The 12,333-nt window shown below is 37.4% G+C and overlaps 1 protein-coding gene across 2 annotated transcripts in view; it reads right to left on the reverse strand.

Moving 5' to 3' along the window:
• Positions 1-7,626: 7,626 nt before the first annotated feature.
• Positions 7,627-12,333, reverse strand: part of TRMT1L (tRNA methyltransferase 1 like) — a 45,320-nt gene continuing 40,613 nt past the window's right edge. For both annotated transcript variants that reach the window (XM_044267293.1, XM_044267292.1), the window contains 4 exons: positions 11,047-11,213; positions 10,470-10,532; positions 8,939-9,065; positions 7,627-8,835 (listed from right to left, as the gene is read on the reverse strand). In XM_044267293.1, the coding sequence (XP_044123228.1) occupies positions 8,583-8,835; positions 8,939-9,065; positions 10,470-10,532; positions 11,047-11,213 (610 nt within the window). In that variant the 3' untranslated portion in view covers positions 7,627-8,582. The remainder of the gene's footprint in view (positions 8,836-8,938; positions 9,066-10,469; positions 10,533-11,046; positions 11,214-12,333) is intronic.

Raw genomic sequence — 12,333 nt, forward strand, 5'->3', positions numbered from 1 at the left:
CAGATGTTGGACTTATTAAACAAAGACTTTAAGTTAGTGTCTAAAAACGTGTCCAAGGAACTAAAAGAAACCATATCTTAATAAGTAGATATGAGAACAAATGAGAATAACAGTAAAGAGGTAGAGATTATAGTTAAACAACCATAGAGAAATTCTGGATTGAAATAATATAGTGAAATAAATTCATAGAAAGAAAATTCATAGAAAGAAAATTCATAGAAAGAAAATTCATAGAAAGAAAAGTCTGGCTGGCTTAATCAGTAAAGCGTGTGACTCTTGATATCAGGTTTGTGAGTTCAAGCCCCTCATTGTGCATAGAGCTTACCTAAAAAAATTAAAAATAGGGGCTAACAGATTTGAACTGGTAGAAATATTCAACAAATGAGAACACAGTCCAATTGAGAGTATCCTATCAGAAAAAGAAGGGGAGAATGCTGCAGAGACCTGTGGGACACCCATCAAATGCATAATGAGAGTCCTAGAAGGAGAGGAAGAAGAGGGGCTCAAAACTCATTAAGAAATAATTGTTAAAAAATTTAAAAATTTGATGAAAAACATCAATCTGCACATCAAAGAAGCTCAACAAATGCTAAATAAGTAAGACTCTTGTAAGCAGCAAGAGGAAAGTAATTAATCACATACAAGGGATCTTTAATACAACTAATAGCTTCCTTATGAGAAGTCAGAGGCCAGAAGGTAGTGAATGACAGACATTTAGAGTCATGAAAGAAAAAGTCAACTAAGGGGGTACCTGGGTAATTCAGTCGGTTAAGCCCCACTGCATTCAGCTCAGTTCATGATCCCAGAGTCCTGGGATTGAGCCCAACATCAGGATCCCTGCTCAGCAGGGTGTTTGCTTCTTCCTTTCCCTCTGGCCCTCCCTAGGTGTCCCAGAGATGAATTATATTTTATAATGATAAAAGAGTTCACCAGGAAAACAACAGAACCTTAAGATACATCGACGATGCAAAAACTGGCATAATTGAAGGGAGAAATTGACAATAATAGTTGAAGATGTTAATACCTGTTGTCATGGGGGACAGTTCACGTGGGCAGAACATCAGCAAGGAAGGAGAAGACTTGAACAACACATAGTAAAATGAAGTAGACCTAACATACCTGTAGCATACTTCACACGATGATAGCAGAACACGTGGAATGATCTCCAGTGTGGACAGGTTTACATCAAACAAGTCTTGGTAAACTTAAAAAAATACATATGCAGGTACACAACATAGCAGCGTACAGACTCTGGCTATAATGGAGTGAATTTAGAAATCAATAGCAGAAGGAAATTTGGTTAACTCACAAATGGAAATTAAACAGTACTCCTAAAAAATACCAGAAAAAGTCAAAAAGTAAACTAGGAATACTTCAAAGTGAATGAAATGAAAATGTGGTATTCTCAAACTTAGAGAACAAAGCTAAAGCAGTGCTTAGAGGGAAATTTATAGCTGTGGATATGTATATGAACAGAAGATCTCAACCTTCTACCTTAAAACTGTAAAGAGCTGAAGTTGCTTCCAGCTTAAACATTTAATGATGCATTCTTTTTTTTTTTTTTTAAGATTTATTTATTCATTTGACAGAGATCACAAGAAGGCAGAGAGGCAGGCAGAGAGAGAGAGAGGAGGAAGCAGGCTCCCCACTGAGCAGAGAGCCCGACACGGGGCTCGATCCCAGAACCCTGGGATCATGACCCAAGCCAAAGGCAGAGGCTTTAACCCACCGAGCCACCCAGGCCCCCCTTAGTGTTGCATTCTTACACTTACAAATAGAATGTCTTTATATCACAAGTGATTTTTTTATTTGGTGTAAAACTTACGACCTTTTGGAATATGACTATTCATTTCCTTCCTATTAAAGAAATTCTCCCCTAGTTGCTATACTTTTGGAAATTTAAAGCTAGAAATAAAAGTTTTCTAATTATAATTAGGAGTTGACTTCAGAAGTAAATTAGTTGTATATCTAAACTGGTTATTTTAGCAGATTGTAATTGGAGAGTTCTGTTCAGTTTAAGTTACGCTAAATTGTAAACCCCTCAAAATCTTAAGTGATTTTTCTTTCATTATATATATAAATTTGCTGCCAATTTCTACTTTAGATGGCTGTATTAGTTTGCTAGAGCTGTCATAACAAGTATCACATTACAACAAAAATTTATTTTCTTACAGTTCTGGAGGCTTGAAATCCAAGATCAAAAGTGGTGGTGTTTCTTTAGAGGCCTCTCTCCTTGGCTTATAGATGGCATTTTCTCCCCTTGTCTTCACATGTTGGTTCCCTGTGCATGTATATGTCATAAGATACCAGTCGTATCCAATCAGGGCCCAACCTCAATGACCTCATTTAATCCAAACTACCTCTTTAAATAACCCTCTTTCCACATTCTGATGTACTCAGGGTAAGATTTAAACATGTTTTGGGAAAATAAGAAATATTATTATGGGCTTATATACAATTTAGATAATTCCTAAGGTAAAGATGAAAGCATACTATATTCTAAATTAATCTCTTAGCAAAAAATAAGGTAGCTAAATTTTATTTGGTGACCAGTAATAAAAATACACTGAAGGAGGTACTGTTCAAATGGCAAAAGATACTTGCTAAAAATATACTTCTCTTTAGTCTGTGGATTAAAATGTAAACTGCCCAGTTTAAACCAAACCCCACTAAGGTGATGCCAAAGGAATAATTTTTTTTTTAATGAATAAATTTGACAGGTCAAAGGCAAGGATTGTTGACATACATAATAGATGTTAGTTATCAGCACATTGGGAAGTTAGGTGTTCTTACACGGATGATGAACAGTTGATGGTTACTGATGTACAGAATGAAACAAGATAAAAACATCACAAAAGGCTTAACAATTGGAGACTTTGCCTTACTGGAAAGACAAGTGTGGAAAATGGGTGTGAAAATGAGGTAGGTTAATGGTGTGTCTAAGGAGTATTGGGATCCACAGAAACTTTCCTACCAGATCACTATTCTCTGATCCAGCCAAAGAGGAGCAGTAAGTTCTCTACAGAAAATAAACCAGAGCTGTGTGCGTCTCAGAGTGGAGACGGCCTCATAATTATGGTGCGATGATTGCTCCCTTCTAACAGAAAGTCCCCAGAATGCTGTCATTGTAGTTTGCAGTGATTTTGCTATTAGTCAAAAATAACTATCCTGGGAGAAAATGGAAATGAAACTGAAGTGCATCTGCATATAATGAGTATAAAATATAGTGGTTCAAAGGGTTTCAGATAGAAAAGATACAGTAGGTCAGTGGTTAACTATAATTTTGTAATCTGTACCAGAATTTTCTGTGGGACTGCCTTTGGTGAAGTTACATTTAAACTTTTATGTATGTATTTCCTTTACTAAAGACAAATCACCAAGTGGCTGAAAGCCATGGCACTGAGGTCATCCTGATGATACTGGATCCTGGCTCTTCCACTTGCCAGTTTTAGAACACCATTGGGTAAATGAATCTTGCTTAGCCTTGCCATAAATTATAGGATATAATTGGGGCGCCTGGGTGGCTCAGTGGGTTGGGCCGCTGCCTTCAGCTCGGGTCATGATCTCGGGGTCCTGGGATCGAGTCCTGCATCGGGCTCCCTGCTTGGCGGGGAGCCTGCTTCCTCCTCTCTCTCTCACTGCCTGCCTCTCTGCCTACTTGTGATCTCTGTCTGTCAAATAAATGAATAAAATCTTAAAAAAAAATTATAGGATATAATCTGTGTAAAAACAACACTGTCATTCTAAGTCTCATATAAATATATAAGGTATTGCAATTAATATGCCACTTCTTAGGAAATATTTTTGCTTGGCAAATCTTATTCTCTGGCCTACATGATCTAAAACTCTCCTTCCGGGCGCCTGGGTGGCTCAGTGGGTTAAGCCGCTGCCTTCGGCTCAGGTCATGATCTCAGGGTCCTGGGATCGAGTCCTGCATCGGGCTCTCTGCTCAGCAGGGAGCCTGCTTCCTCCTCTCTTTCTCTGCCTGCCTCTCTGCCTACTTGTGATCTCTCTCTGTCAAATAAATAAATAAAATCTTTAAAAAAAATAAAAAAAAATAAAACTCTCCTTCCATTTCAATTGCATGAAGTAGGTTGAAGTAAGTTTGCAGTTTGGGGTTCAAATACACAGTTTATTCACATTTTAAAGTTAACAGTTTTATCTCCTCTTCAGAGCTAGTAAAGGATCTTGGGCTAGAAGAGGGATTGGTCCTTTCTGGGTGGGGAAAGGAGGGTGGCCGCAAAGAAAGGGATCATACTGCTGTAGATGACAAGGCGTTATAGACAAACGTAGACACTTTTTTTTAGGGAAAGTCAGTCTCGATCGAGACTAAAACTGTGAGATGTTTACTTGCAACCTCCACTGTAGCTTTAAGGCTGAGCTACTGGTTAAGAAACTGCTCCTGTAAATGGCCTGGATTTGCTATGTTGCGCTCTTTCAAGCCATTGTAGAGACACTGGTCAGGAAACAGAAGCATTTCTTTCTTTTTTTTTTTTTTTAAGATTTTATTTATCAGAGGGGGAGAGTATGCACACAAACAGGTGGAGCAGCAGAGGGAAAGGGAGAAGCAGACTCCCCACTGAGCGGGGAGCCAGATGCGGAGCTCTATCCCAGGACCCTGGGACCATGACCTGAGCCGAAGGCAGATGCTTAACCAACTGAGCCACCCAGGTCCCCCAAACAGCAGTACTCTGAGAACTGGAATGAGAATTTTGGGAAGGTTTGGATGAATGAGTATCCTAAATTCCTGACTTCATGGAGCCTCACTTAAAATGGAAGAAACCCCTTGGATGTCTGCTGCTTTGGCAGGTGACCCCTAACCTCACTTTAAGGAGTTTTTCCTTGGAAAAAGCTATTCATTTGCTGTCTCTTTACAGTCCTTTGCCTACAGGATAGAGTCAGATTCCTGCATGTCCTTGGAACAAGTACAAAGTGTGATCTGAAAAAATGCTGTTTTGATCAAATATACTAATGATATATGGACTATGCCTGTGTAAATAAGTTATATTGGATCTTGTAGGAACCTAATTTTAATTGGGTTAAATTCTCGGTATGAATACATTTGTACCAGAAATTTTGGTTGGTTGTCAGCTCGAACAGCAGGATGTTACTGTTTACTTGGTTGAAAGAAAAACTCACCACTGGCTCATCTAAATTAGAGGTAAGATGCTAGAAATTCTTTAATCTAATGTAGAGAAAGGAAATCAAAGATTTACAGGAATGTTGGGGAGGATGTATTATATTATAGGTATCTCCTCACCTATTGTCTCACTGTATGTCTTCGGAGAGCCTGGTCATCTCTTTACACAGGCACTGGGAAATGTGGTGAACAGAGCTTCCTTGAAAAGCTTTCTAGTATGTCGACTGTCAGGGACGCCTGTGGAAGAGGCTTCTGTTGAAACAGACATCCTCATCCACTGGCCATTGCCCAGGCAGCACTCTGTCAGAAACCTAGTTCCCTTACCTGCTAGGCCAGAAAGGTGGACATAATTTTAGTTACTATAATAGGCAGTAAAAGACTGACCAGATGATCAGTATAGTCTGACAGTGATTTTTTTTGACCTTGGCTAATTGATCATGTGAGCCAAAGGGCCAGAGTGGTCCTATTTAATTTATATAACTGAAAACTACAGGTCTGATCTGAGCCCCTCTATTACTATGTTTTAAAATTTATTTAAAATTTAAATTCAATTAATATGTATTCTTAGTTTCAGAGGTAGAGTGCAGTGATTCATCAGTCTTTTATAACAGCCAGTGTTCATTACATCACGTGCCCTTAATATCATCACCCAGTTACCCCATCGCCCACACCCACTTCTCCCTCCAGCAGCCCTATTTGTTTCCTATGATTTAGTCTCTTAACAGTTTGTCTCCTTTTCCAATTTTGTCATGTTTTTTCTCTTCCTCTATGATCCTTTTGTTTTTTAAATTACACATATGAGTGAGATATATGATCATTATCTTTCTCTGATTGCCTTACTTTGCTTAGTATAATCCCCTCTAGTTCCATCCATGTCATCGCAAATGGCAGGATTTCATTTTTTGATGGCTGAGTAGTAGTCTATTGTGTGTGTGTGTGTTTATGTGTATACACACATTATGGTTTTACACACACACACACACACACACACACACACACACACACACCCCTTTACCCATTCATCTGTTGGACATCTGGAGCCATTATATTAGTCATGATCCCTTAGCAATTTCCAGGCCTGATTTAATTCATATTCCCAGAGCACCGTGGTGAAGCACCCTGCCGTAACCCCACAAGGATGTAATATCTGTCTTCCTCTTAGCTTTCTTCAAAGTAACTTATGACCATTTACCAGAGCAGTTATGCACAGAGGAAAGAAATTCCTAGGCCTTTAGGATTACTAAAGTGGTCTCCAGTTCTGCTTTCTAGAAACCAGAATTCATTCAGAGCGGAATCTGACTGAACTCAAGTGATAAATGGAGTTTTAACACAATTCCACCACCCTGGCTCCAAACCCATTTCTTTCCTTCTCCTGTATGGTTAATAGTAATGTAAGTGACTAGCAGAGTCAGCCTACTGGTTTCCTGATGGTAGAGGAAAAACTGCTTTCTTGTGTTAATCAAATTTTAATGGAGGGATGTAATTCATGTTCACTTTACAATGCAGTCAGCATTTGTGTGCCCCAGGCTACTACAGTTGTTATGGAAGGGAACAAAGTGCTAATGTAGCATTATTTGGAATTTTAAAATTATTTCCTCTTTAGGTTGATGCATTACCTTAACAGACTTCTTAACTACTTTCCACGGCAGTTTCTTTGGAAAATTTCCCTGTGCATGTGAAATTAATACAGACATATTTTAAATAACAGTAATTAATATATTCTGGTATCACGTTAGGCACCTAGCCTAAAACCCAGCTTTATCACTGATCAAAATGTTATGCTGATAAGCATTTAGCAAGCGTAGACTGATACTCAGTTTAATATGTAGTAAATCAGATGGTCGAAGTGCTGGTTTACATTCTGGATTTATAGTACTTTTTAACTATATAAACCAAAATAACAACTTATTTTTGTGCTCATTTGTGAGTAATAGTTTGAACTGGCAAGAATTAGTTTTTTTATGGTCATTAGAGAAACTAACTTGCACTTCACCTATACCTTTATTTTAGTAAAACATGATTCTGTTAATGGGAGCAAAGAAAAAAAATACCCAGCTGTAACTATGCTGTAATAAGGAGATTTTTTTTTTTAATTTCTGCTAATATACTATGTTAACCTCACTCCCTGGATTTTTGTATATGTGTTATGGGTGGTTTTGTTTTTTTTTTAAGATTTCATTTATCTGAGAGTGAGCAAGCATAAGCGGGGAGCGAGGGGTGTGTGAGAGGGAGAAGCAGGCTCCTGGCTGAGCCCAATGTGTGGCTGGATTCCAGGACCCGGGATCAAGACCCGAGCTGAAGGCTTCACTGATGAGGCACCCGGGCACCTTTCAGTTCTAACTCCCTCTTCCACCCCCCAAGCCAGTAATACTTGTAAGAAGTTACTTCCTCTCAGAAGTACTTCAGGGTAAATTAAGATTAAGTCCTTGAGACAAAAATCTAAACTTTATACCAAATCCTTTTATATCAGAACTCTTACATTCACATGAAGCAAGAACAGTATTTATTAATGGAGTTTCCACTAATTTTCATAGTCATGTTAGCCTGGGCTACTTATACAAAAAAAGGAAGCACATACACACACCTGAAAACAAATCTATCCCTCCCCCCACCAAAAAAATCCTCACTTCATAAGTTCATAAGGTGACAAGTTTTACTTCCGAGAGGTAGCACAACCAAGCAAATGAATATTGTACGTGCGCTAACTGAGGCACTTGAGATCACCCCATTTAATTTACAGCAAAACCTCTCCTCTTCAGAATTTCAGTGCTTACGAAGAATTACTGTATTAGAACAATGGTCTCAATTTACTTGACAAAATCTTACTGACTTGATCCTCTAGACCTTAACTTGGAAGAAAAATGTATTTCTATCTCAGGCAAGTATTTAGATTCTCAAAAGCTACTGATAAAAAGATCAGTGTGGAAAGAAGTATGATTTCTTAAAATTGGGAACATATTTTAGCTTTGTAATTGTGAAATCGCATTAGTGATCATGAAAAAACATTGTTCCGTTCAGGGTAATTTCATATGTAAAAGGCTCCTGGCTTCATTTTGTGAGCTACAAACAGAAAAAGATATGAATCAGCCTAAGTAGACATGTGATTAAGAACAGTAAAGGAAGGCTTCCATAACAGACATAAAATTGCTAACACTTTGCAAGTGGAAGTTTTCTGAGTTACTAAATGGTAGGGTGATCTCAGTCATAAACTTGGCTTCATATGAAATGTTTTCATTAAAATTTTCAGTTTTCTTTACAGTAAGAAAAACCTGGAAAGCATAGCTCCCAAACTAGCTAAGTTAGAAACTGCTAATTTTCTGAATGAAAACAGCACTGTTTTTATTTTTACACCACTGAGTTGAAAGAATAGAAAAAGAACTACAGTTGGTATAGAGAACTCTTGGGCCATCTATACAGACATCTGAGTAACTCTTCTCTACATTTACCATCTTCTGCAACTGCTTGCTTCTGCTTTGTCATTCACGGACATTTCAACCCTGTCAGCTACTGTATCTTCGGAGGTGGACTGGACATGGCCCTCCGACTGTCCTCCAGTGTAGGTAGGGGTGCTGTACTTTAAGAGGATCGATTTAAACTGCATCAGAGGCGCGTCTGTACGAACACCCATGGGGTCAAAATGAGTTCGGCTTACTCGAAAGCCTGCTTGAGAAAGATAGCACAAAAACTTTTTTAACCTGCAGCAAGGAAAGGAAAAAAAAGAGAGATTTTGTACCTTACTTAAATCACAATGTCATTAAAATAGCAAATATACATTTTGCCATCCACTGGCTGTCTTACTTTGGCATATTCATTCCTTTAATGCTGTGTCTGTGGATGTTGTAATAAAAGGGAGGATGTTCAGAACTGACATCAGTCTTTGGCCTTTTAGCTGAAGTTGTGATTGTTTCATTACCTTTTCTCTTTCCTGAAACATACATATGTACACAAAATCAGATACGATACCTTTATAATGACTATTTTTGGCCTGATATTTTCTATCATGAAAGGTTTAAATGTTAATCAGTTTTAGAATAATTTTAGAGCTATAGAATAACTATAGAGAGTCTAATTCCCTTAATCTGTACATAAAAAAAGGCTCAGAGACTTTAAATATTTTTAGAACTTACGTTTTACTTTTCTTTAAAAAAGATTTAAGACCCCTCTGCTGAAGGTGAGTAGCTTGGCTGAATTTATACAATGAACAGAAGTACAACGATGCTCTTAAATCTAATGCTTTTTGCAATGTACCATAATACCTTTAACCTCCGACAGAGAAATTAAGTAGAAGAGACCATTTTTAGAAAACCAGTTGAAGATGCCAACTGAAAGTGACTGGTGGGAAGAGCATATATAGTTATTAAACTCAAGTTATTAAACTCTTTCTATATATATATGTGTATATATACATACATATATACATATGTATGTGTGCGTGTGTGTATAAAGATTTATTGGGGAGAAAGCAGCGTGAGGGGCTGAGAGAGCATCTCCAGCAGACTTCCCGCTGAGCATGGATGGAGCCTGACACGGGGCTTGATCTCAGGACCCTGAAATCATAACCTGAGCTGACACCAAGAGTCAATGCTTGACTCACTGCACCACCCAGAAGCCCCTAAGTTGTCTTTTTAAAAAGCAAAACTAAACCTTAGACTTTATAGCACTGACATTATAAATCTTAAAATCCTTTTGGGAAAGGAATCTGCAATGCCTAATACAACCATATTTTGAAGTGCACATATCTCAAATTGTGAGAAGGGCCATATAGTATATTCTTACAGCTAAGGAACAAGGTCTTCTAGTTAATGAATGGAATTCTTATAAACCATATGTCGAGGGGTGCTTGGGCCCCGTCAGTTAAGTGTCTGCTTTTGGCTCAGGTCGTCATCTTCAGGCCCTGGGACTGAGCCCTGCATCAGGCTTCCTGCTCAGCAGTGAGTCTGCTGCTTGCTCCCTCTGCTCATTCTCTCAAATAATTAAAATCTTTAAAAAAAATCATGCTCATGAGAAAATTTAAAAGAATTAGAATAAAAATCTTGATAATAATCAAATATAATTTGGTCTTAGTTTGGTTCACATGGTTCTTCAAAGTCTTACAGTTCCTTCAAGGGGAAAACTACATATTAGAGATGTGAACAAGGGCATGTTAACAGAAATTCTGAACAGTGCAAAGGACAGATCAACAAGTTTTACTATAACTGTATTGTCTGTATAATGAAAAGGCATTTTAGAGTAGAGCACCAAAGCAGTATGTTCTCTTCCTGCCCTTTTACTATCTGCATTTTTGCACTGATAAATATTTACATACACACACATATACATACATACCTACCTTGTGCAATATAGTTATCTGTTGTGGTATCGTCTGTAGTTTTAATAAACACACCATATTCTTCTAAAAGCAAATGGGAAAGGAAAATATTTTACAGACTAACATTAGCAATTCGAAGTTTAAATAAAAGCTTAGTAAGTTCTATCCACATTGCTTTTATGAAATACATGAGATTCTTTGGTAAAAACAGACTGTAAGAATTAGATTTTTTAACTGTGTAACAGTAATTGCTACTTCTAATGACTTAAGAGAATACTAGAATGTCTAATAGGCAGTCCCACTCTTGTATCAACAGCCTGATAAAACTACAAAAGCCTATTTAAAGAGAAAATAAAGGACAAAATAGCCTCAATGAGTAATAAGTATAAACAACCTTCGTGTCTCAATGGCTATGATGTAAATTTCTGGCCACACTAATCTCAATTACCTAAGGTTCCTCTTTCTAGAAACAAGATAGAGGGTAATAAAATCACAACAGACTTTTAGTTTTTTTAATCTACTAAAATTAGGGAAAAATATATATTTGTATCTTAATAAAACTATTATTCATTTCAGGCCCTGAATACAAATTAGTCACCTTGCTTGTTGAGATTTGAAGGTGCATGAACTGAAAACTGACTTTGAGGAGTACACTCTGATTCAAAGATTAATGTCTTTATTAGGGTTTGAATGTCATCTAAACCATGGTGAAAAGATTCAAAGAGCATTCTTTTGAGGAATCCAGTATTGAAAAGGGAACTTGACCTGAAAAAAAGAAAAAATATGGAGAAATGGGTATGAAAAATGTCTATTAAAAAAGTATAATTTAACTATGAGATATATTATTAGTTACAGGATGGAGAAAATGGTGAAATTAAAAAAATTTTATGATTTAATTTAAAATTATTTTCTATTTTTCCCACTCCTTTTATCATGTTTGTTCTCTAATGGGATTAGTCATGGGAGTTTCATTCAAAGTAAATCACCAAAGAATTTATTGAACCCTCATGTAAGGTGTGAGGTATAGAGCCCTGTGGTACATGGGGACACGGAGGGGATACCAAAGTAGAAAATAGAGTTTGCCCTGTAACAGCCTATAAATCTAGACAGACACATAGTGTGATACAGAAGTTTTCACAATGCATATTCCTGTCAGTAAAATCTTAATCCAATGTGTATATGTAGGGTGGAGTGGGCAGGAGGAGATATAGGAGGAGAATCAGATGTTGTAATGGTGATTCATTAAAAACATGGCACAAGGAGGGCGCCTGGGTGGCTCAGTGGGTTAAAGCCTCTGCTTTCGGCTCAGGTCATGATCCCAGGGTCCTGGGATCGAGCCCCACATCGGGCTCTCTGCTCAGCAGGGAGCCTGCTTCCTCCTCTCTGCCTGCCTCTCTGACTACTTGTGATCTCTGTCTGTCAAATAAATAAACAAAATCTTAAAAAAAAAAAAACATGGCACAAGGGTAAGTCTGATTTGCTTCCCATTTGAGAATCACAGGTATAACAGACAGAATGTAAATTCCAAGTCGGATAAAACCTAGATTTTCATGCTGGCTCCACCACTTACTACCTACGGAGCTGGAGTAATTAGTGCTTTTTTTTTTTTTTTAATTTTTTTTTTAATTAGTGCTTTTGAGTCTCTTATTCCTCATTATAAAATAGGAAATAAAACTTCTCAGACTTGTTTCAGGAACTAATGAGATGACACACATAAAATCCTTAGTCTGAGGTATATCCTCAATGAATGAAAGTTATTATCATTAGGGTAGCAAATATATATGAAAGGATATATCATTTTAAAGTGTCAAATTATCAATGTAAGATTTACTAAAATGGAATTGAGAATCTTGGGTTAAAGCATTAAGAGAGACTTCAAAGAACA

This window comes from Neovison vison, chromosome 10 (assembly GCF_020171115.1).
Source record: "Neovison vison isolate M4711 chromosome 10, ASM_NN_V1, whole genome shotgun sequence".
NCBI classification, from domain to species: Eukaryota; Metazoa; Chordata; class Mammalia; order Carnivora; family Mustelidae; genus Neogale; species Neogale vison.